Source organism: Littorina saxatilis, linkage group LG1, assembly GCF_037325665.1.
Source record: "Littorina saxatilis isolate snail1 linkage group LG1, US_GU_Lsax_2.0, whole genome shotgun sequence".
Taxonomy (NCBI): domain Eukaryota; kingdom Metazoa; phylum Mollusca; class Gastropoda; order Littorinimorpha; family Littorinidae; genus Littorina; species Littorina saxatilis.
The window spans coordinates 55,177,475-55,202,591 of record NC_090245.1 but is presented as its reverse complement, the minus strand read 5'-3'; the positions used below and the strand labels follow the sequence as shown (position 1 = coordinate 55,202,591).

The following is a 25,117-nucleotide window of genomic DNA, read 5'->3' as shown; positions in this document are numbered from 1 at the left end:
ATCCCCCCCCCCCCCCCCGACAAAACACCATGCTTTGTTCATTTCTGTGTCCCCATATGAAACAACATGTAAGGTTGACTACATGTCTTCAAATGCTTCAGTCTCTCACATGTATTCACATCACACAGTGTCAGCAAAGTTTGCATGTGCTGAACAAACACAGGCTGAGAGGAAGAGCAAATAATTCTCTCCTACATATAAAGAAGCGGAAAAAAGAGAGGTAACAAAATACAGGTACTCACAGCTCTGATCAGCTTATCGTGGTGAGGCTGTGCGCAGTTAAGCCCATTTTTGATGGCAGGAAGGCTGACGTCTTTTGATGTGAACTGACGTCTAAGGAATTCCACTGCAAGTAGAGGAACAGAACACTTCCACTTACACGTATTTAGACAGCAGTGTGCAAATTAACAACAACGGTAAAACGTAAGTACTTTATATGAATCGGTGTGGTAAGATTTTAACCAAAGAGTAACTTAAGTCCACATAAATACTTACCATGAGCAACATAAACTTCACAGGTGTGATGCGAGGTGCATGAATAAGATTTGGCTAGAAACTTGAGGCTCAAATTCTGAAACAAACAAACGCATGAAATAAATGCCAGCATAGGCTACTGCAACGGTTTAAGATATACAACTGCAGTTCTGAAAGTACAAGCTGTGAGTCAGACTTGCTGTTTCAGTCTCTTCTCTCTTCTTTTATACTCTTCTGCTTTCCTAGCTTCATGTACATAAAATAAATTGCTGCTTCAAGTGCCAGTACTAAAAATGAACAAAAAAAGGAAAAAAGTCTTGTCAACCCCTGCCAAATATGAAACTGGAAAAAAACTTGCCTTCATGGCTAAAAACAACAACAGAATTCAACATAAAAACCCTTCATCACTATGAAGCAATCTCAATCTGGAAGTGGCAATGGCATATTCACCACATATATGATAATTAACCGCCTCTGCTGAGCAAAGGGGATTAACTTTTTCGTTGAAGGGAGCAAGGAACAGAGGACACACAGGCACTAGTAATGGTTCAAGTAGCTGAGCTTTCAAACTTTGTCTTGCCTTGCTGTGCGTGCATGTCTTCAGACAAAGGACAGCACTGAAATGCGCCTGTGGCCGCTATCACTGACACCAACTTTGCGCAATGATCGAGCCAAGCTAGGGTCTGATCTCCAACAGCAACACTCATTTCTATATATACAACAACAAACAAGAAGGGCAAAGCCCATACGACTCACATGCTTGACCTTGACCTTTACATGACCTTGACCTTCAGGGTCAAGGTCAAATAACTAAACCTAGCAATGACATCATACACTAAGAACTGCTTTACACATTTTTCCTACCAAAATACATGTGACCTTGACCCAAGGTCAAGGTCATCCAAGGTCATGCAACACAAAGCTGTTAATTCAAGACATAGGAAGTACAATGGTGCTTATTGGCTCTTTCTACCATGAGATGGTCACTTTTAGTGGTTCACTACCTTATTTTGGTCACATTTCATAAGGGTCAAAGTGACCTTGACCTTGATCATATGTGACCAAATGTGTCTCATGATGAAAGCATAACATGTGCCCCACATAATTTTTAAGTTTGAAACAGTTATCTTCCATAGTTCAGGGTCAAGGTCACTTCAAAATATGTATACAATCCAACTTTGAAGAGCTCCTGTGACCTTGACCTTGAAGCAAGGTAAACCAAACTGGTATCAAAAGATGGGGCTTACTTTGCCCTATATATCATATATAGGTGAGGTATTGAATCTCAAAAACTTCAGAGAAAATGGGGAAAATGTGAAAAATAGCTGTTTTTTAGACAACATTTATGGCCCCTGCGACCTTGACCTTAAAGCAAGGTCAAGATGCTATGTATGTTTTTTGGGGCCTTGTCATCATACACCATCTTGCCAAATTTGGTACTGATAGACTGAATAGTGTCCAAGAAATATCCAACGTTAAAGTTTTCCGGACGGCCGGCCGGACGGACGGGGGGGACGGACGGACGGATGACTCGGGTGAGTACATAGACTCACTTTTGCTTCGCATGTGAGTCAAAAACAACAAAAATGTCCCATCCCCAAGCTGTTGGCTATGCGAATGCAAGCACCATTGGTAAACTATCATACCGTCAGTTCTTCATCAGGGTCACCCATCACATCTGTGAGGTTTTTCTTTAGCTGAGCCCAGTGGTCGTTGCTGAAGATGTCACCTGTGATGATTTTGTTGAGCTTCTGCATCGCATCTTGCCGTGTCTGATAGAAAAACAGAAATGAAACAAGTCAAACCTGTCGCTAACAACCACACAAGGAACTGACCGAAGGTTGTTCTTATAGTCAAGGGGTCACTAGAGGTGAATTAACTTGGAAATAAATTGAGGCTCAAATGAAATAAGTCAAACCTGTCGCTAACAACCACACAAGGAACTGACCGAAGGTTGTTGTTATAGACAAGGGGTCGCTAGAGGTGAATTAACTTGGAAATAAATTGAGGCTCACATGAAATAAGTCAAACCTGTCGCTAACCACACAAGGGTCTGACCGAAGGTTGTTGTAGAGAAGGTGGTCGCAAGATGTGAATTATCTTAGAAATAAACTGACAAATCAAAGAGCCTGCAAAACGTCAAGAAACACATTTCTCTCCCATAGTAGAACTCCTTATACGCAATAGAGCTTGAGATTAATAAAAATAACCTTGGGAGTACCATGTACCATCATTTCTTGTCAAAAGTGACATTGTTGTGCAAGTGATGAACTCTGCAAAAATTAGAACTAAGTGTCCCTCAAATATATACTTACGGTCAGGTTCTTGGTTTTGGTCAAGTTGTCTGTGATGGTTTTGAGGTAGTTTGTGTCAAACACCATCACACTTCCCTGTCAAAGAAACAAAACAACACTGTTAAAACTTGCAGTCTTTCTACACATAACCATATTGGTTTACATGCACACAACACAATTGAAGCAGATTTTGTGTGTGCCAATACAATTCATCATGTCAACAAATTAGAAACCTTTGTACATGTAATAATTTAAATCTTTCTCTTCCCAATAGTGACTTGTAAAAATATTTTACACAAAAACGTACATTGTAAAACAATTGCAATGATGAAAAACCAAACAACCAAGATATGTTCAGTAGTATACAGATTTCAAACTCTCGCATTCCTTTCTCTGTTCAGTTATTCTAAAAGTCAGAAACAGTGGCTTTAACTTTAAGACAAGGAATGCAAAGAAGCCTTTTTGCTCAATACATTGCTAGAAACAACACTGCATGGTTATCAATGTTAATGTTGACGACTTGATCGGATAACAACTTAGTGCAAAGAAATGCTTGTGTTTGCTTCTTCTTATATTTTTGCTTGCTTGTTTTGTTTGTATACATAGGAGCACATCTGTTCTAGGAATGCAAAAAAGGGACAGAACAGATGCTTTGGTAGAGGTTTGGCGGGGATGTAGCTCAGTCGGTAGCGCGCTGGATTTGTATCCAGTTGGCCGCTGTCAGCGTGAGTTCGTCCTCACGTTCGGCGAGAGATTTATTTCTCAGAGTCAACTTTGTGTGCAGACTCTCCTCGGTGTCCGAACACCCCCCGTGTGTACACGCAAGCACAAGACCAAGTGCGCACGAAAAAGATCCTGTAATCCATGTCAGAGTTCCGTGGGTTATAGAAACACGAAAATACCCAGCATGCTTCCTCCGAAAACGGCGTATGGCTGCCTAAATGACGGGGTAAAAAACGGTCATACACGTAAAATTCCACTCGTGCAAAAAAACACGAGTGTATGTGGGAGTTTCAGCCCACGAACGCAGAAGAAGGTAGAGGTTATTCAGAGTCTACATACTAAGCTCCGCTTTCATTCCTTTGACAGTTTTAACTGATACATGTAGTTTATACATTTTATAGCAATAATACCGACCGATACACATTCTAGTCTAAATGGACTGCACAAAAGCATGCCATCTAACAACTTCAACAATACAAACTGGCTGGCTCTTTACCATTATGACAACATGAAAACAAACTAGCAGCATCTATGGATCAGAAGAGGTTCCAATATAGACAGGAAAATACCCATATAAATATATATATATACTGTGTAAGTGGCTAATTTGTTTTTGTAAATAAATAAAAAGAATTTAAAAGGCTAATGAAGAATGTTTGCTTTTTCATGCACATGCAGAACTTAAAAATAAAAGCTGGAACATGCAAAGATTTATCAAATGTTGGCTTACATATCAAAGCATGAAGTAAAGACAATGTTAAAGAAGAAAAAGTAAGCAATTACATATAATTATCCCCAAATAAATAGTTTTGTGGACATAAGAAATGTATTCTAAAACTAAACAAGGAGATCCTTTTGAAATTAACAGCTGCTAACAAGACAGCATCCGTAGTCCTTTAGAAAGTCCTGTTGACATATTACAATGTTTGCCGTTTTTTTCAAAAAGGTTGTAAACTTTGTTTATCTTTTGGATCATAAAGTTTCCCCACACTTTCTCTTACTTGTTATCAGAAGAAAAAGATAAATGTCTTATCTTCATTGACCATTTTAGCAGTAAAGTTGAGTTAAAAGAATTTAAAAAATTCTAAAGTAAACCTCACTCTCAGGTTAGGAAATTATGCCCCTCAAATAAACGAATTAAAGTTCAAACTGCCATTTACTGCCCATGTTAGGTTACCAATGAAAGCCAACATAACCCAGATTATTTTGCATTCATATTACTGTACAGGTAAATGTAATTCCCCTTGGCAAGCAAAATTTAATATCTAAACACACTTACTCCAGAGAAACCAAGCTCTTCACCAAAATCAAAAACAAATCACCACCACAACCTCAGCAAATATGACAACAAAGTAATATCAAACAAAAATGAACAACAAAATCACCTTCATCTCTGCAGAGAAAAGAATCTTACTGACAAGAACATGCAACACAACACAACTGTCAAACCAAGGTTCTTAAACATGGCTCTAACTCGGTTGACTAAAACAATCTGTGTGACAACTACTTGGTGCATTATTTAATAATCTGCTCAGTGTATTTCCTAACAACTTGGATACCTACGTCAGAAGATAGGGAGTTTGTTGAAGGGGTAAAAAGCTGGAAAAGTTCATGAACATACAAATTCATCTCCTTGTTTACAGTCGAGTCATACTTTTTTTTTTGTTAACAGCTTTTTCTTTTTGCAATTACTCCCGACTACTTTTGAATAAATGCACTAGAAAACTCTATACTTAACCCGTCATACAAAAAACTAGCCTGATGCGTTTGAGGGCAGATCTTTGTGATGAGGCCGTATATTGTATAGGGGAATGACTTTTCAGTCATATAATTGGTTTTACAATAAACGGCCTAATTACAAAGATCTGCCCTCAAACACATCTGCCTAGTTTTTTTTATGATGGGTAGTATTTATATTAAATGACCTAGTTGTCTCAACCCGCAACCTATTTGCATTCTTTTTTTCAAGTGACTTTAAATCATCAGAAAATCTAGCAAATGTTCAAAAGTTTGTTAAGCTTAACTTTCTCAGGTTACAAAAATGACTTTATTGTCACAAGAACACAAATATTAAATTACAAGATGAAGTAGAATTTCTAATGCATCATAATTTAGTCTTGTATTTCTTCTCAGCGTTACTGACATGCACAAACTATCTATATATTGAAATTACAGATAATAACTAACTGCTTGAGAAATTAGTGGCTGGCACACAAGGTTGCTGATGCATACGTTAACCCTTAACAGCAAATTCTGACCAGCAACACTGGACTTGGCGTCTTCAAATACAGAGGTACATGTGACGAAAGGACACCCTTGCCAAACGGTGGTTTTTTTACACTGCAACTAACCTTTCAGGTACATGGTCAAGAGAATAGACAAAGAGACAACAGGTTTCCCTTACTTGGAGATATCCTCTCATGTATTACTGTAGTCACAATGGCAAACTCCAAACTGCGATTCTGCATAACTAATTTGATTATCAGTGGAGCAGAAAGTGACTTCAAAATTTGCTTTGCAGGCCCTTAGGGAGAATGAGGCTGCCTATAATATACATGTATATAGAGAAAAGGATAAGGGAGAACAGGGAATGTGCATGTAATATAGTTGCTGCCAAGTATTTTTCTCTTCTGCTAATGTCAAAGCCAAGCAGATTGCTAGAGTCTCTTGAAGCATACAGCTGGCATAACATATTTGTTCAAAACTGACTGTTGTCTGTACCATGTGATAAATTTATTTAATACAAGAGGAATACCCGGCTTCGCCGGGTGAATCGCGAGACAGAGACAGACAGCGTGGCGGTTCGCCGTCTTAGAGCACGTGTTGAACATTTTCATCCACCAGTTTGTGCCCACTCAAAGGAAGGCAAGAACATACAGAGAGACAAAAGCCGCCAGACCCCATCACAAACAAAACTCTACAATCCACAGGTGTTGCCTGGCGAGCTAGCTATAAATAGCTCACAACTTCTAAGGTGAACAACTCTGCAGAGTCTGCTGTGAAGGGCGACGGTATTCTCCCTGTCACACTCGACCCCCTTTGAATGAACTTTCTCCCCAAAGTTCCGAACCATGGACCCGCCAAGCTTAGGTCCCTCCCAGGTTGGTGGAATGGGAACAGCACGAAAATGATTCAGTGGCCATAATGCCATTCCTGAACATATCATGTCGAGTCCCATCCCTGTCGACGACGCCAAATGTAACCGAGTGCCGAAACACCACAATCACCTTTGAAGGCGAAGTCCTCTCAAACGGGATTGAGAATTTAAGAGCTTATTTCTAAGCCCTATATTAACTGTTATGTGACAAAAGCCGCCAGACCCCATCACAAACAGAACTCTACAATCCACAGGTGTTGCCTACACACACACACACACACACACACACACACACACACACACACACACACACACACACACACACACAGAGACACAGAAGCCGTATATATCTATCTATAAATATAAATATATAGAGATAGATGACAGTGGATTTTTCGATAAATAGATTCGACCTTTGCACTTTTACAGTGAGGACAACTTACGGGTACATGCAAGGAAAGCCGCGTTCTGGACAGTGCAGTGACCTTCTAAAAATAGTAACGGGAATATGGATTGACGCCACACGAAGGAAGGGAGATAAACGCAAAACACTGGAGAAGATAAGGAAGAGTTACTGGGAATGGATGTAGTGGATCTACAGAAAAACCAAAATCGGTTCAGCGCTGCGCGCTGAGAGCACGAGTTGAAAATTCTCATCGACCAGGTTGTGTCCGGGGTCTACCTGAATATGCCCACCAAATTTAAAGCAGATCCATCGAGAACTTTGGCCGTGCATCGCGAACACACACACACACACACAGAGACAGACAGACACACAGACAGACACAAGTCGTATATATGATTTTGGTTTTTCTCTGGATCCATTCCCAGTAACTCTTCCTTATCTTCTCCAGTGTTTTGCGTTTATCTCCCTTCCTTTGTGTGGCGTCAATCCATATTCCCGTTATACTATTTTTAGAAGGTCACTGCACATTACTATTTTTAGAATGTCACTGTCCGCAACGCTTTCATCCCGGCGAAGCCGGGTATTACTCTTCCTTATCTTCTCCAGTGTTTTGCGCGTTTATCTCCCTTCCTTCGTGCGGTGCGCTGGCTTCCGGGTATTCGGCTCTACTTCTTCCCGGCGAAGCGGGTATTCATCTAGTCCACAATATATCATTATCAGGTAAAAGCTTCCAGAATTTTGACATATTTGATAAAGATAAGATTTTTTTATCAGTAGATTTGCTGCAATTGACCCCCCCCCCCCCCTTCAACTCTCTCATGTTCACTGTTAAACATCACAGTGAAAAACTCATGTTCATTTATAACAATCACACCAATTCCTTGTACAATCACCAAAAAAACACAACCTGTCATTTAAAAACAAACAACAGCAGAGACTGTCTCAAGAAGGAAAAGCGGGATGTTAGGGAGAGCACTATGAAGCGAGCCAGCCACCAACCTGCTCGAACATGCTATGAAACGAAGATACCTCCTCATCTTCCAATCCTGGGATTGGCTTACGAGTGTGATTCCATCGCTCTTGGCTGATATGTTCCGACCCAAATTCTGTCTCAAAGTTGTTCATGAGTTGGATCACTGCGTCATCAATATTCTTCTTCAGCTTCTTCATCAGGTCAGTGAACCTGCACATACAGAGAGGAACCATTTCAGAATTTAATGTGATAACTGGAAACAGCTGTTTCAACAAAAATATAAACGCACATCTGCACATACAGATCGCAGAAAAGGTTCTTAATCATCAAATCTAATCATCTTCTGAGGACATAACTTACTGCCTGAGTTTTATCTTCTCAGTAATTTAGTGTGACAACAACCAAACAGTCAACCAGTTTACTTATGTTCTTTTCAATTAACAATTTTACAGTAATGAGTAGGAAAAAAACCCCACTTAGTATGATCAAACAACATGCCATTATTAGTAAGCAGTCCACAAAACTGAATAACATTAAGCTCTCGCTATACAGGCTAAGCAAGTAAGGATTTGAGAGGCCGTTACTGTTTGGATTGTGTGACAGTCTTGGTGATGCGGTTAACCAGCGTCTCCTGGCTGCCAGAGTCGATGTGTCCGGCAGTGGAGTATTTCTCCAGCTCCTCGTCAATCAAGGGGCTCAACAGCTCATCCAGCTTTCGCTTCAAGTTCTTCACTAGCTCATGTCTGTGGGAGTGAAACAGTTTAGACACACTTGGTAACAAATACTGACGCAACTGATGTTTGCATAACCTGCAAAAACCTTTGTTTTTGACAGTATTTAGTAGAAAAAGGAAACATCAATTTATCAAATCGATTCATTCTGATAATGTAGGGACTTATCAGTGGCTTTTAATGAATGAGTAGTCAACATACTCAGAAGCAATGATGATTGGAATTTTTAACAACAAACACGATTCTAAAGCAATTAATCCATCTCTCCCGATCATTGACTGAAATGAGTGTGGCATGGAGTTTTGGAGGGCAAACGTGATGCATCAGCAGTTCTAGAGGAAAACAAATGGTGGTTATAGGTGCATGTGCCAAGAAAGGAGCCTAAAGACGGTGATCAGCTTTCATAATGTAACTACAAACTGACTCTCATGCATATCTTTTGCCCTCCGCGCATGAACTGTGACATCAATCAGGAGAGGTGCATAGATTAGGCGTAATTAAACAAGACACCCACTTGTGAAAGTTTTCATCATTTTCCTCCAAGTGCAGAAGCATCTCTTCTGCCTGTTCTGCAGATCCAGCTTCCCGAATGTAAGGTTCAAAACTGAAGATGAGGTGACGCAGGCTGTTCAACAGCACCTGCCCCTCCAGTCCTCGCATCGTCATTTTGGCGTCAAATCTTCAATCAAAACAAAAGCACAACTCTATTTTCATCCAAGTGACTGAAAAGACAGTGCTATTTGCAGTTCTGCACATTTAAAACATATCGGACCCACATCAATTTCCTAAACACTATTTAATGTTTAATATGGACACCTTCTTTAGTCCAGGCAACTTGCGAGACAGGAGTCAATAAAGCCTGATGTTTCTGCTATGTGATAGCAAGCAGCCACCTTCTCTCAAAACAACAGCATAACAATAACTCTAAACACTGATAATGTCAAAGTCAAGTCTTTTTTCAAGAAGTCTACCACTGATGTAACGAGGAAAAATACGGACAAAATCTTTATTGAATTTAGTAAAACTAATATCCGGAAACATTCCTTTTCTAACAAAGTTGCACCATCATGGAACACACTGTCTGATGTTGTTAAAAATGCACAAACTATTAACACTTTCAAAAATCTGCTGGACATACAAAAACTTATGACTGATCGAGTCACTTTAGGCTATTTGTACGATAATTGATATTGAGTAAATACGACTTTGAAAAATAAAGTGGATAGTGCACAGTGCAAGAGGCCAAATCTGCGGAACTAACCTACCTCAGAACAAAGAAAAAAGAAGACGAGGAAAAGTATCAACAGTTAGAAGCACAGCAAGAAGAAGCCCATGCTAGATACACCAGAGCTATAGAAACCAAGCCAAGTGGGCATGTAAGCAAGCAATACGCCAAATGGAAAAGCAAGTAGCTGAAAGAGCAAAGGACAACCCAAAGGTCTTCTGGTCATACGTGAAGTCAAGAACAACTATCAGATCTGGAATCGCTGACTTAAAACGAAAAGATGGAACTCTGGCCACATCAAATGTGGAGAAAGCTAACACCCTGAATGACTTCTTTCAAAGTGTCTTCACTGAAGAAACAACTGGAGAGATGCCAGAAGCCCCAGATTATGCCTTTGAGAAACCCCTTGAATCAGTTACAGTAATAACGAGCAAAGTGAAGACCCTCCTGGAAAAACTGAACCCAAATAAAGCACTTGGGCCAGACGGCATCAGCCCTTTCATCCTGAAGCAGCTAGCAGACGTATTAGCTTACCCTATTAGCAAAATCTTCACTCTGTCTATGGATGAAGGGGTGCTACCAGAAGACTGGAGAACAGCGAATGTCTCACCAATCTTTAAGAAAGGGAGCAAGCAAGAACCAGGGAACTACAGACCAGTGAGCCTGACGTGCATCTTGTGTAAAGTGATGGAGAAACTAGTGAGAAGTAGCATAACTCAGCACCTTGAGGAAAACGACCTGATCAGCAGAGAGCAACATGGTTTCGTCAAAGGAAGATCTTGTGTCACTCACCTCTTGGAAGTACTGGACGACTGGACCTCAGCTATGGAGGATGGGTCTTGCATTGACGCCATTTATATGGATTTCAAAAAAGCATTTGACACGGTTCCTCACGGGCGTCTACTATCCAAGCTCAAAGCAATTGGACTACAGGGGAAACTCCTGAACTGGATCCAAGCCTTCCTAAGCAATAGGCACCAGCAAGTTGTTGTTAACGGCTCTCACTCAGCACCAGCACCAGTTACTAGTGGTATCCCACAAGGCAGCGTACTGGGCCCAGTTTTGTTTGTCATGTACATCAATGACCTGCCACGAGTGGTGAACAACAGTGTGAAGCTTTTCGCTGATGACACCAAGCTCTACGCAAGAAGTGACTCAACCGAACTCACAAACTCAATCCAAGATGACTTGGACAGACTCCAGGAATGGTCAGAGACATGGCTCTTGTCCTTCCACCCCCAGAAATGTCACACCATGAAAATAGGTCCAAAGAAATCGGACGCAAAATACCACATGACAAACTCAGCAGATGGAGTACAGCATGACCTATCTGAAACGACGCTAGAGAAAGATCTAGGTGTGCACATTGACGACAAACTGTCTTTCAAGGAACACATTACAACATCAGTATCAAAGGCAAACAGAGTACTTGGAGTAATTAGAAGAACCTTTCAGAACTTGGACAAGGAAACCTTCGTACAGCTGTACAAAAGCTTGGTCAGGCCCATTCTAGAATATGGTCACTCAGTCTGGAATCCACAGGCTAAAGGGCTCTGCAAAGACCTAGAGAATGTCCAGAGAAGGGCAACAAGGATGATTGGAAGTCTGAAGGAACTGTCATACTCAGAAAGGCTTAGGATCCTGGGAATTCCTTGTCTCCAGCATCGTCGGCGCAGGGGTGATATGATTGACACTTTTAAATACCTCAAAGGTATATATACATTACCCAGAAACCCAATCTACACAAACCCCCACCCACTGAAAGGGACATGAGAGGAAACAGTCTTAAACTGTTTAAAAACTTTGCCAAGTCAAAAGTAAGGAGTGCCTTCTTCGCAGACAGAGTTGTCTTAGACTGGAACACCCTGCCCGAAAACGTTGTGACAGCTGATAGCGTTAACTGCTTTAAAGCACGACTGGACAGCCACTGGAAAGACACATCAAGTGTCTACACACCAAGCTGCTACTAGCCCCCCCCCCCCCCCCCCCCCCCCCCCCCGCGTATGCAGCTTACCTTTGTGGATCGGCGTACAGGTTTTTAACCTAAATCGTCGTACAAGTACAAGTACAAGTAAGTATGTTAATATGATTGACCTGCAACAATTTAAATTTGATAATGAGATGGGACGCGAAAAAAGCTGTGAGGCCTATGGATACCAATCCAGTCCCTAACCACTACTACACTACTGCTACTACTATTATCTGGGTGGTCTTGCAGTTTACCCGAATCTGAAATTAGCACTCTTTGCAAATAAGCAGATTGCAGGAGAAAAACACATCCCTGAACTTACAGCGATAAAGTTCAAGATAACCTAAATAGCCAACAAAGTAAGATGTGTCTGCTGTGTAACACAAACAGCAAGCTGCCACCTTCTCTCAAAACAACACTCAACAGTATAAACTTTTATAAACATAAATTTTTCCAAACATTATCTGATCGAGTGTTCTTGCAGTTTACCCGAATCTGAAATTAGCACTCTTTGCAAATCAGCAGATCATTGCAGAAGAAAAAAACTTCCCTGAATTTACCCCAATAAAGTTCAAGATAATCTAAATAGCCAACCTTTTCCAAAAGGGAGACCTCTGGCAACAAACTTGTTTACAGCGCCATTGTTGCAGGAAATGGTTGCTGAAATATGCACAGAACGATCTGTTTGATTGGGTAAGGAAATCGACTAGCCAATCAACAGTAAGATAACAATATTCTTGTTAGAGACGGAAGGAGGAATGAAAGAGTTTCCAAGGGAAGTCACACGACTGGGTTTAGCGGGCAGTGCGAGTGACCGCCCTTGTTATAAATGTAAACAACAATCTGCGCCATTCTTCTTCTGATTACTGAGGTAATTCCTGTATAGGGCAACTATCCTCACTGTTTGGCGCGCCTTAGGTCCATAGAACGAAAAATAAAGTGGATAGTGCACCAATGAAAATAAAACAAGGGTTGTTAGGTACGCAAGCTACTGGTTTTCGCGATTCGCCTGGGGCTGGGTAGACTGGGCCGTGGGGCTAGCCTACCAGTACCACCCGTACACGGTCACCATACGGTACTGCCTAGTGCAGCAACTGGGCGGCCCCAATAACAAACTGCTAAAAACAGGACGTACAGCATAGAGTAAAAGCAAGTAATGTTTATTAGCATTGCTAATTTATTGAGGTCTAACGAATGACGTCTCACAACGTGCGTGGTCGTCCTTGTCGGTCAAGAAAGCCGCCGCGATCATTGCGCAGACGACACTTCTAGACTGCCAATATTTTGTGTGCGCATCACATGCTCCACATAAATCGGACGGAAACGAAGCAATTGGGAAACCTGGAATGTACTTGTAGAGCTGTTGAGTGTGTGTGTGTGTGTGTGAGGAGTGGGGGGGGGGCGTGGTCGGGTTTTGGTGTACAGTATTATAAGGCCAAAAAAAAAAATAGGTCTGTTTACGGTAACATAGGCCCAAAAAATAGGGTCGGTAGGTCGGGATTTTTTTTATTTTTTAATTTTTTTTTTCCCAAAAACCATATTTTTACGTTATTTTGCAAAAAAAACAAGATTTTTTTTTTTTTTTTTTTTTTTTCCCCCAAATGCCAAAAAAAAGTCTAGGGTCGCGCGAAAAAAATAGGGTCGGTCGGGTTACCGTAAACACACCTATTTTTTTTTTTGGCCTAACTGTTTGACTGGTACATTGCACATTTACACTGTGAATGCAAGAAACATAAACGCATTTTTATTTATTTTACTTTTAGTTTTAGGCTCCCTGGTTGATTTTTTTGTGCAATTTGTATGTACACATGGATTCAGTAGACCTTTTCAGTACAGTATCGGCAAGCAGCTCTCGTGAGATATAAATGAGACATGCTCTTTACTGTGCATCAATAATAGCGAGAACTTGAACATCGGGTTTCGCATCTCTCCCAAGATAGCGAAATAATGTGCTTTGAAGCTTGCGAGAGCTTGGAATACCGATAGGGTCTATTAAAGTATTTGTTCTTCATCTTCTGGAGTTTTGAATCAAGCTAAATTGAAACTGAAGTGAACATATGCATTGTCATTGTCTTCAAGAACTATTTCTGACTATTTTCAGTGCAACTGCAAGCCAATTAAGGCATGGCTTCCGTGAAATCATTGGCAGGAAAAGTGTGCATCGTCACTGGTGCAACACGTGGTATTGGTAAAGGCATTGCCTTGCAGCTTGGAGCAGCTGGCGCTACTATCTACATCACAGGTAAGTTGCTAATTGAAAAATAAAGAAGTGTCTAACGTTAAACTATAATCAGAGCAGAAAAAATTAGGTTTTGACTCAGAAGTTGAGGTATTGTTTAGTGTACTTGTAAGATAGAAGATGGAGAAGGAAGGGGGTGTTGTTTTGTGATGGTGAAATTCTTTTAGAACTGTTAAGTTCATAAAACCACTTTGTTATTAAATTGGGTTATGCAGCTGACTTGCATTTTATATGAACACCTGAAGGTGAATTATGCATATTTGGGACTGTGAGCAGGAATAAAAACAAGATTGGGTATATTGTAAAAGGATGAGAAGTGAATACAATGTATTACTATTAGTATTTTTGTCCAGTATTTGTGCACGTATTTAATAAGTAAATAGGTTCTGGTCAAATAACTAATGGTTGCAGTTTTGTACAGGTCGTACACTGAAGAGACGAGAAGGGGATCCTGTGGGAGGAAGTTTGGAAGAGACTGCAGCAGAGGTGTGTGCTTGAGCATATTATGTACATCTCTCTGTGTGTCTGTATTTCTGCCTCGTGCTTTTTTTAGAACGAAGCCAAACTAGAAGGAACAAAAAAAGAACAGACAAGAAGAAACACAAAAAAAGTAAACAGATTTAAACGACTTTCTTTGTTGGACAGACCTGAAAGTGGTGAGTAAAAACATGTAACTGGCGAGTAGAAATGTTCATCTACTTGCCAAATGCAAGTAAAGTTGCTGAAATAAATTGTTGGTTTGACTAGTAAAGTTTGCTCTCTGGCTAGTACATTTTCAGAATCACTAACTGTCATGGAAGTGGAGCTTGTCAAGAACGTTTGGACTGAAAGATAAGTCACTCAAGCATAATATTAGACTAAGGAGGGAACTGGTAGCTGTCCAAGATTCAATTGGGAAGCAAGAGATCTAGTGGGGGAAGATCACGTGTCTTTCATGTTCAAGGGACCACTGAAAGCCAAGACAGAAGAAGAAAAATGTTCCTATCTAATGTTATGGGTTGGAGAGAAGGGTAGGAAAATCTTCTCAACCTGCACATTGAGTGATGAGCAGCAGAAAAAGTTGCAGAGCTACTACGATGGTTTCAAAGCCTACGTTCAGCCCAAATCAAACCCAATCTTTGCAAGGTACAAATTTCACAGCAAGGTACAGGCACCAGATGAAACGTGTGAACAGTTTGTAACAGAACTGAACTTGCTTGTGAAAGAGTGCGAGTACGGAGACAAAGAAGATGAGGTAGTGAGAGACAGAATAGTGTTCGGAACAAAATCAGACAAAGTGCGTGAGAAACTCATTGATATTGGGAAAGATCTGACTCTAGAGAAAGCTATTGAGATAGCCAGAGTGGATGAAATGTCAGTGAAACAGCTGAAAGAAATAAATTTGTCAGCTGCAGCAGCCGTTCATGCAGTTAGACATAGAGAGAGAACGAATGCACAAATGACGTCACGCAGTTGCTACAAGAACAAAGGTACACATGCAACTAGCGAAAACAGAGCTACGGCACAGAAGAAATGTGGTAGGTGTGGCATGAAGCACACACAAGATGCGCAATGTCCTGCGTTGGGAAAAGAATGCAGAAAATGCAAGAAACCAAACCACTTTGCGAGCATGTGTAGGGCCAGAACAGAGCAAACACACAGCTCAAAGAGAAGAAACACAGTACACACACTAGATGATAGTGACAGTAGCGACACAGAGGATGAAGTGCAAGCGTACTCGTTAGGTACAATCGGCACTGCAGAAATGAATACAGTGGATTCCGGATGGTTTCAGAAACTGGAAGTAGAAGAGAAAACAGTCAATTTTCAGTTAGATACTGGAGCAAAATGCAATGTCATTTCTGAGAAAACGTTCAAATCTTTCAAAGGAAAGAAACTGGAGAAGTCAAAGGTCAAGCTTACGTCATATTCAGGCCACACCATCAAGATACTAGGTTCGACTAAACTGACATGCAAGTTCAAGAAAGAAGAGCATGAAGTGAAATTCTATGTCACAGAGATGGAAAGTACAGCGATACTTGGTCTGGAAGCTAGTCAGAGATTAGGACTGATCCAGAGAGTAGACACAGTGCAGTCAAGCATGACGGAAGAGGTTAAGGAGATCACCCTCAGCTAGATGTTAAAGGAGAATACCCAGATTCTTTTGAAGGTTTAGGTTGTCTCCCAGGAGAGGTTCATCTCAAAGTTGACCCAGATGTACAGCCAGTAGTACACCCACCCAGAAAGATACCAGTTGCGCTACGTGTTTTTTGCACGAGTGGAATTTTACGTGTATGACCGTTTTTACCCCGCCATTTAGGCAGCCATACGCCGCTTTCGGGGGAAGCATGCTGGGTATTTTCGTGTTTCTATAACCCACCGAACTCTGACATGGATTACAGGATCATTTTCGTGCGTACTTGGTCTTGTGCTTGCGTGTACACACGGGGGTGTTCGGACACCGAGGAGAGTCTGCACACAAAGTTGACTCTGAGAAATAAATCTCTCGCCGAACGTGGGGACGAACTCACGCTGACAGCGGCCAACTGGATACAAATCCAGCGCGCTGCCGACTGAGCTACATCCCCGCCCCTGATGTACATTCAACACACCATGGGGGAGATATAGATTTCTCAGGTTACCTTTTTGGAATAGTTTCAGCTAGTGAGGTATTTCATAAACATTATAGAATAGTAATAAGAGTGTGCATGTGTAACAAATCCATTGTCAGTATGAATGCTGAAATTGTCAGTATGAAAGTTTAAGAATTGTTCAATGTGTGAATATAACATTTTTTATAAGTGAAGTTTTACAAGAGTAAGTTTAAAAGTTTTGGTTCTGTTCTAAGTGTTAAATAAAAGAAAATAAATGTAGGCCCACATAATTTAGTAAAAGATAAAGATTCAAAATATAGATGTACATCTGGATAATAAAGCATGGCCGAACCAACACTATGTTGCCTCCGCCTCTCTGTACATAAAACCCACAAACACAACACTAACCAAAGGCGAATACACTATGTGTTGGACTTTCAGGGCCGTCGGAGTTGAGAAAAATAAGGGAGGTTACTGCTTTCTATCCCTGTTGGCTTAAAAAGATATCTGTCCCTGCAAAAAAAGAGACATTTAGGAAAATAAAACAGCTGTTTTGCTTTCTTTAACTAGTAGCCTTCAAAAAAGCAACAGTGCAAGTTGTCAGCAAAAAGTGTGGTCGGCCTACAAAAACAGTGACCATAATTCTACCCCAATGCGCTCCTGTTTTTGACAGGTGAAGGAGAAAGGAGGTGACTGCATACCAGTTCAGTGTGACCACAGCAAAGATGCCGACATCAAGGCGCTGTTTGACCGTGTGTCTCGTGAGCAAGATGGACAACTGGACGTCTTGGTCAACAACGCTTATAGTGGTGTGCAGGTGTGTGGTAGCAAATACAAAGTGCTGTCTGGATATTAGATCACACTCAGTCCCGTGTAGGAAACGAGGTTGCAGTAAATAACAGGGTTCAGGTTCACTTTTGTAAGACCGAAATAATTCTATGTGGACATGATCAAAGATACATTTTAATTGACTACCAAGCAGGTGATATAGCACATACAATGTAAACATCTGACAGCAAATTGATACTGTGGGGTTTAGTCAAGTTGTTATATAACTTTTTGTTAATGGAAAACCGTGTAAAATTATTTTTTGAAGTTTGCTCTCCACTGAAAGTTTAGGATATTCAGGGACACAATTGGAATTTCTCATTCATGTGTGTGCATTGGTCATTGAAAATTAAATAAGGGTTGTTGCTGTGCAGATAATTGCCGAGACCTATAAGAAGCCCTTTTGGGAACAGGATCCTAAGATATGGGATGCGATGAATGAGGTTGGTCTCAGGTAAGACACCAGAAGGCATATGGTAGCGGAGACATGCACTAACGGAAGGAAAATACATTTGCACACACTTACATGCGTATTTGGTCAATCTCTCATGCAGTGTACTCAACCTCTGTCTCCCTCTCACACACACATAAACAGTCAAACACACACACACACACACACACCAGCAGCAGGATACACACATTTTCACAGGTTTACGTCGACTATTTCTTTGCTGTCAGTCTCAAGGTGTTTCATTTTTGATTACAATCTGTCATGTTCCTTTCACAAACCATTCTGTTTGCTTAATAGGTGCAGTCAGTCTTACAGTCAGCAAATTAGTATCTTTGTTTTACAGTATTTGTTTAACAATTTGTTTTTTATATGGTACATCTTTCAGAAATCATATTCAGTGAGTAGGAAGCAACAATTCCGTGGGTATTTCATTTCTTTCAGGAACCACTACATCTGTTCGGTGTATGCGGCAAGACTTATGGTGGCCAGGAAGCGCGGTCTCATCGTCAATGTGTCCTCGCATGGTGGTCTCACATACCTCTTCAATGTGGCGTACGGTGTTGGCAAAGCAGGGGTAAGATCTAACAAAAGAAAGGAAAGAAGAGCTTAGCTAGAATATAAAAAAAATAGTATATGACAGGGTCAGTGTGTTATCATGTGGCTTACAGTGTAGGCAAAGAAGGGGTAAGACCAAGTTCAAATAAAGGCAAGGAAGGAGGTGCTTGGAATACAAGACTGCCGTGCAGTACATGACAGGGATGGGTGAGAAAAAAGCTGTTAGAGTATAGTATGAAGTGCTTCCCATTAAGAATGAAATGCTACAGTCATTCCCATCATAGACATAGAGAGGGAAGGTATATATGCATGGTTCCAAACTTCAGGAGCGATGAACTGTTTAATTTTGGTGATTTCAACCTTACAGGTGACAGTTGTATTTTAGCAACTACGTCTTTATGTTGAGGATTGAGACCGGCGCAATGTTGGTCTTTCATGTGGAAAATTCAGGGTTCAAATCCTGGCTGCGTCTGGTGGAGTAAGGGTGGACATTTTTCTCATTCCGCAAGTCAACTTACGTGCTGACCTGTTTGTGCTTTATCCCCCTTCATGTGCACACAGAAGCACAAGACCAAGTATGTACAGAAAAGGTCCTGTCACCCATTTCAGAGTTCGTTTTGTTACAGAAACACAACAATACATGCATCCCCCCCCCCCCCCCCCCCCCAAATCGGAGTATAACTGGTAACGCCCACACATGTAAAAGCCCACTTGTGCATGTGACAGGGGAGGCTACCGCTCCTTTCACAGCAGACTCTGCATGCGAGTTGTTGGCCTTTAAGTCAACACCGGTGGATTGCAGAATTCTGTTTGTGATGGGGTCTGGTGGTTTCCAATTGTCTGTATGTTCATGGAAACCTTCGGGTTTGCATAACAGTTTTTATAGGGCTAAGAAATTAGCCCTAACATTTTCAATCCTGTTTGATTGCACTTCGCCTCCCGAGGTGATCGTAGTGTTTCGGCACTCGGTTACATGCATAACAAGAGTGTTGGGTGTTACAGCCCACGAACGCAGAAGAAGAAGAATACTACGGGATATAGAGGTGCAGAGGCATGAAGCGAAAAAGATGTGAGAATGAGTTATGATGGTGTTTCAGGTTGACAGAATGGCAGTGGACTGTGCCAAAGAGCTGAAGGAACACAACATTGCCTTCGTCAGCCTCTGGCCAGGACTTACCCGCACTGAGAGAATCAACAACCTTCTTGGAGAGAAGGGTTTTGGAGATGGGGAAGATGTGGTCAGTTGATTTTTTTCACAGATTTGAACTGAATTTCTTTTGCAAGGATACTCTACTAAACATGTATTACCCTTTTTTTTCCAGCAAGTCCCTGAATTATAATAATAATTAAATATTTTCTAAAAGAAAAATCTAACCTGGTTACTGATGTGTCCACTTTTGTTTTAATAATTAGATAGTCTATGAACAACACAATGTAACATATGAACTCTAGACAGACAAACTGGCAGGCATGCAGGCAATTACCGAGCAGGCCAAAAATAGTATAGATATAACCAAGGTAGACAAAAAAAAAAAAAACAACAGTAAGAACGTTGTAAGTCTTGTTTGCCTCTGTGGTTTTATGGTGGGTTTTTTTCTTCAACTTTGTGACTATGTATGTGCTGTTTGACGATTCTGTTTTTCTTGGAGAATGCTGTTCTTGACAAAGATGAGAGTTTATGTAGAGATCTGTGCTCTCAGCGCTTTACTGAGAATAAACTAAGAATATTAACTAAGAATAAAAACACACCATTTGAATATCAAATACATACATTCTAGCAAAACAATCTGTGCTGCATTAACTATTTTTGTCTTTGTTTTTTTGGGCTGTGTTGATTTCCTGTCTAGTAGTTTTATTTTTCTTGTACAATTCTTTCTTGATGTACATTGTCATCTAAACAACGAAGTGACTGTGGTAAGGTGAACAAAGTTAAAAAACAAAGGATTACTGTACTCACCGATACAAAGACGACACAAGACGATAACGAATTTTCGCTTCTGGAAGCTTCATCAGTAAAAACAAGAACACAAAAGACAACAAAAAGCAGACCAACACGGAACGAACAAGGTTTGAAAGAAAATGGAGGGGAAACACGCAAAAAGGGGAAGGAACTCTAGGAAAGGAAATGAAACCTGGTTACATTGTCATCATTTTGTAGTTGTTGCCAAGCTGTGCTTGCAAATCATCTCGTTAACTGAATATGGTTGGCTTGGCAGAACATTCTGGAGCATGGCTTCTCAACAGGGGAGACCCCGGAATATTCAGGACTAGCCATTGCTCATCTGGCTGCAGGTATAACTCTTGGTTTCTCACCCGCATGTTTATTTTGATTTTATTTAATTCTAAGTTTCTGGTCTTTTTGTACCAGTGGGTTGCCATGATGTTGTGACCACAGACAGAAAAACACAAACTGCATGTCATTACTCATATACTTCTTTGTGTCATGTTACTTTATTCTCTTTCTCCTGCAAGTTTTCTGTCACGTCCAAGTTTGGATAGCAGGTTGAGATGAGTGTTTTTGTAGGTTGTTGTTTGCTTTTTTGTTTGTTTGTTTGTTTGTTTGTTTATTTTCTGTACTTTTTTTCCTCTGCTAAAAGTAACAACTTATGGAGTTGGTTTTTTTCCAGACCCAAATGTGATGAAAAAAACTGGACGTGTCCTGATTGGAGCTGACCTGGGAAATGAATACGGATTTGTGGATGTAGATGGTAAATGTTTATACCCCAGTACAAAGAGAACCCATATTTTTAGTTGTCACTCTACTGCTTATTCTTTACATTGGTTTATTTTTGAAAACAGGAACAGTTTTAGACAATGAGACTCATTCTTGCTTTTTAAGGCCAGTAATTATTATTGGTGTTAGGTAATGTCTTGTTGTCTCTGTTCTTCTTCTTCTTCTTGGGTTCCCCACACTATACTCTGAGAGCATAGTCAGCTTCACTCCGCTTTCATTGGGTAGGCATGCTGGGTATTTTTGTGTTTCCATAACCCACCGAACTCTGACATGGATTACAGGATCTTTTCCGTGCGCACTTGGTCTTGTGGTTGCATGTACACACGAAGGGGGTTAAGTCACTAGCAGGTCTGCACATAAGTTGACCTGGGAGATCGGAAAAATCTCCACTCTTAACCCACCAGGCGGCAGTGACCGGGATTCGAACTCACGACCTCCCGATTAGGAGGCCGACGTCTTACCACCACGCCACTGCGCCTCTGTTCAATTTTTAAACAAAGCTTACAAAATCAAGTCTAGTAAAGTTGCATTCATATTTCAAGAGAAGAAAGTAACGAGGACTTAGTATCAGAGCCATACTAAAACCAAGAAGGTAAATGTGAACGTGTCTTTCTGGTATTTCAGGCATGCGTCGTTTCTCCATGCGCGAACTGGGTTACGCCCTGACTTTTGCCACGGAGAACCCCATCTACATGAAAATCATCCCACGCTTCATCAAGATCCCTTGCTGGGTGCTGTCTTTGGCTGGAAGCAAGTTCTAGACGCCTACGCTGTTGATCGTTCTGGAAGTCGTGAACATCATTTTAGTCTTCATCAGAACCTCCTGAGGGCTTGTAGGTGTTTGGCTGGGAGAAAGCTTTGGGTGTGTCAGTTTCTGCTGCAAAAGGCAGATCTGATATCCCACAAGGATGGGTGCTTATACAATTCTAATATCCCACTATAGGATAGGACTGCTTATACAATTCTAATATCCCACTAAAGGATAGGTGCTAAAACAATTCTAATATCCCACTAAAGGATAGGTGCTTATACAATTCTAATATCCCACTAGGATAGGTGCTTATACAATTCTAATATCCCACTAGGATAGGTGCTTATAGTGCTTATACAATTATAATATCCCACTAGGATAGGTGCTTACAAGGGCGGATCAAGTCAATGCAAGGGGGGGGGTTACAAATTCCATGTTGGGAGTAAATGTGAAGGCGCGAAGCGCCAAACTGAAGGCGCAAAGCGCCTGAGCCCTCTAGGGGGGTCCGGGGGCATGCCCCCCCGGAAATTTTTTTTATCAAGGATGCAAAATGGTGCAATCTGGTGCTATCTGAGCCTTAAAAAGGAGCCTCAACCAGCCCCCCTGACGTCAGGCTTTTTTTTTTAGCATTTTAGTGTTATTTTCGGGTCTATCCTTGCACATATTTCCATACCCAAAAATGTTTACAATCTATAACAAAGTTGCCAAACGAACACCAGTAGTTTTGCAATTTTAGCTCATTTGATCAAAAACTGTCGCACTGACCCTGGGGATGTTAAGCCTAGGTATGCAAACATTAGGTATGAAAGGCCAATAAAATAAACTTAACACTTCTAATAAACTTATCTTTGATCATGTTAGTATATTACTTTACCGTTGCTGGAATGTTGAACAGAAGCAGACTTCTCACCGAACACCAGATCAGATGGGGCATTACAAAAAATTCTTGGGCAGCAACTTCATATGTGACCTGAACTTGAGGGCATACGAGTCTACAGCTGCTTCAATGTCTACCGGAATGTCACTGTGGATTTTCATGAGTGCTAACCCATTCAAACGTTCCGCTCCCATCGTCGTCCGCATGTAGTTTTTAAGGAGTTTCAGGCTGGAATTGGTCCTTTCGACCTCTGCTGTTGTGATGGGCAGCGTGCACAGGACTCGCAAAAAAACATGGATGTTCGGGAACATATCGCTGTTGCACACCTTCAAGGTTTTCACAAGTGTAGATGGAAGTGCACCTGGCTCGTTGTAGTTTCTCCATTTCGTATTCCAACGATGAAGCTCTGCGCCCAATCCAGCTCTGTCTGGGATGTCATCTCCCCAAATTTCGACTAACTGTCTCGCATCAACCGAAAAACAGGGTCCTTGATGGAGAATGTTAGCAGGAATCAGCTTCATGGCATCCTGGGCGAGCTGAGCCTTCTAAATCCTTCTAAATACTGAAGTCTCATGTATTTAGCTTTACATAAAGTTTCGTTTTTACAGTACTGTAATACATGCAGCTTAAAACAAACCATACACGTATTCGCTTTTGAGCGTTCTTTTTCTTTACGTGATTACCACGTGGTAATTTCGGATTCATTTCGGATTCATTTCTACACAGTCACAGACGTGTTGAAGAATGAGTAACAAGATGTGAAATTCAAGAAAGTTGTACTCACATGGAGAAGCTAGGCCAGGAAAGAAAAGCTTCAGCGGTTTCGTCCCTGCAGCATCTGCAGGTGTCAGTGGTCTCTTTCGATTTTTCGCGGACATTTTTACGGAACACTGCTTTGTCAGGCAAGCAATGTGAAACGGAAATGAAAGAACAGGAAGGGAAGTAATTCCAATAGTCTTTTTTGAAGAGACTATTGACCCCAAATTTTCAAAACTGAATTCTTTTAATTATTACGGCGGTCAGTATTTGGTGACCCCCCCCCCCCCCCCCCCCCCCCAACAATATTTTGTATTTTGACTAAAGCCTTGTGCAGTTTTGTGACAATGTTGTAACCTCCCCCCCCCCCCCCCCCTGTTCTTTTGTTGATGTATGTTTGAACTTCTTTTTTTTTTTTTTTTTGGTGGGGGGGGGGGTTACGTAACCCGTGTAAACCCCCCCCCCCCCCCCCCAGATCCGCCCTTGGCTTATATAATTCTAATATATCACCAGGATAGGTGCGTATACAAATTTATATTAGTTACAAGTTCTGCCTTTGGTATATTATGGTACTCCTACGGTGTAAAACAATGAAACTTATGTCTTTAGCTTTTTGTTTGGTTTTCTAGAATAATTTCACCCTTTTCACTTTTTATTTTTTTGTTTGGTTTTCTAGAATAATTTCACCCTTTTCACTTTTTATTTCTTGTATGATCGGTTGTATTTTGCTCCAGCTATGTAGTCGTATTTATTTACTTGTGTATTTTATGCTAAGTAATTACACTGTGGCGGGTGACATGATTATCTGCAGTTCAATTGTGCTCAGTGTTTTTGAAGAACTATTAGACTATTTGCAATTTATGCTGTGATGACGTTGCGCTTATTTGGCATTTTGGCTTCATTTACGTTGCCAGCCGGTGATTGTGCCATATAGTTTTCCTATTCTTCTTTGCTGAATTCCATATAAAATTAATGCATACAGAAGTTGCAGAAATATTATATGTTGGTCAATTTGTTTTTATTTATGCTTTATGTGTGTGTGTGTGTTTCTGACATCCCTCTGCTTTTTATTATCATACTTTGGGGTAAGATCAAGTAGCAAATCTTTACAGTTTTTATTGTTGACAGTTATGCTTTCAAAGAGCTTTGAAGTGACACCGGAAATGTATAACTTGAGCGTTGTAAATTCAAAGCTCACAATCCAGTTGCATTATCGAGTTAATTATATTTGATACAAGTGACTTTTAGCACACACACACACACACAAAAATCTTGTGAAATTATCATTGTCGGAATGAGCATATAATTTGGTCATTTAATAGTGTATTTGGTCAAAGAAATACTCCATATTTATCTCGGATCTCCATTTCCTTCTAAAAACCCATATAAATAAAACACATCTGTCCAGTTCATTCCCTAACTTGAATGGTAAGTATAAAATTACTTTTGATACAAGAGCAA

At 40.8% G+C, this 25,117-nt stretch overlaps 3 protein-coding genes across 6 annotated transcripts in view; 1 reads left to right on the top strand and 2 right to left on the bottom strand.

The window, feature by feature from the left end:
* LOC138974301 (protein broad-minded-like) overlaps positions 1–12,575 on the bottom strand; it is a 40,922-nt gene extending 28,347 nt beyond the window's left edge. For 2 of the 3 annotated variants that reach the window (XM_070347020.1, XM_070347030.1), the window contains exons 1-8: positions 12,487–12,575; positions 9,213–9,377; positions 8,552–8,710; positions 7,994–8,177; positions 2,790–2,864; positions 2,121–2,246; positions 496–571; positions 243–346 (exon numbers count right to left, since the gene is read on the bottom strand). In XM_070347020.1, coding sequence (XP_070203121.1) covers positions 243–346; positions 496–571; positions 2,121–2,246; positions 2,790–2,864; positions 7,994–8,177; positions 8,552–8,710; positions 9,213–9,364 — 876 coding nt within the window. In that variant the 5' untranslated portion in view covers positions 9,365–9,377; positions 12,487–12,575. The remainder of the gene's footprint in view (positions 1–242; positions 347–495; positions 572–2,120; positions 2,247–2,789; positions 2,865–7,993; positions 8,178–8,551; positions 8,711–9,212; positions 9,378–12,486) is intronic. The other variant, XM_070347023.1, reaches the window with a different exon arrangement.
* The window catches only part of LOC138974345 (uncharacterized), a 436,114-nt gene that overhangs the window by 3,898 nt on the left and 407,099 nt on the right, over positions 1–25,117 (bottom strand). The gene's annotated exons all lie outside the window — the stretch shown is intronic.
* Positions 265–23,943, top strand: LOC138974329 (dehydrogenase/reductase SDR family member 1-like). 2 transcript variants are annotated; one of them, XM_070347062.1, is made up of 10 exons: positions 265–423; positions 13,994–14,134; positions 14,553–14,617; positions 17,378–17,521; positions 17,907–17,986; positions 18,425–18,557; positions 19,636–19,776; positions 20,755–20,830; positions 21,166–21,246; positions 21,897–23,943. In XM_070347062.1, exons 2-10 carry the CDS (start codon positions 14,017–14,019, stop codon positions 22,031–22,033), a joined length of 975 nt encoding a protein of 324 aa, XP_070203163.1. In that variant the 5' UTR covers positions 265–423; positions 13,994–14,016; the 3' UTR covers positions 22,034–23,943. The 2 variants fall into 2 exon arrangements, with proteins under 2 accessions (XP_070203163.1, XP_070203155.1); XM_070347054.1 differs by lacking the exon at positions 265–423 and adding an exon at positions 12,676–12,763.

What these genes read in the sequence shown, in the direction of transcription:
- LOC138974329 (XM_070347062.1), top strand. Translation starts at nt 14,017, where the DNA reads ATGGCTTCCGTGAAATCATTGGCAGGAAAAGTGTGCATCGTCACTGGT. An exon ending in TTGGAGATGGGGAAGATGTG is followed by an intron (nt 19,777 to 20,754) that starts GTCAGTTGATTT and finishes TTGGCTTGGCAG; the next exon opens with AACATTCTGGAGCATGGCTT. An exon ending in CGGATTTGTGGATGTAGATG is followed by an intron (nt 21,247 to 21,896) that starts GTAAATGTTTAT and finishes CTGGTATTTCAG; the next exon opens with GCATGCGTCGTTTCTCCATG.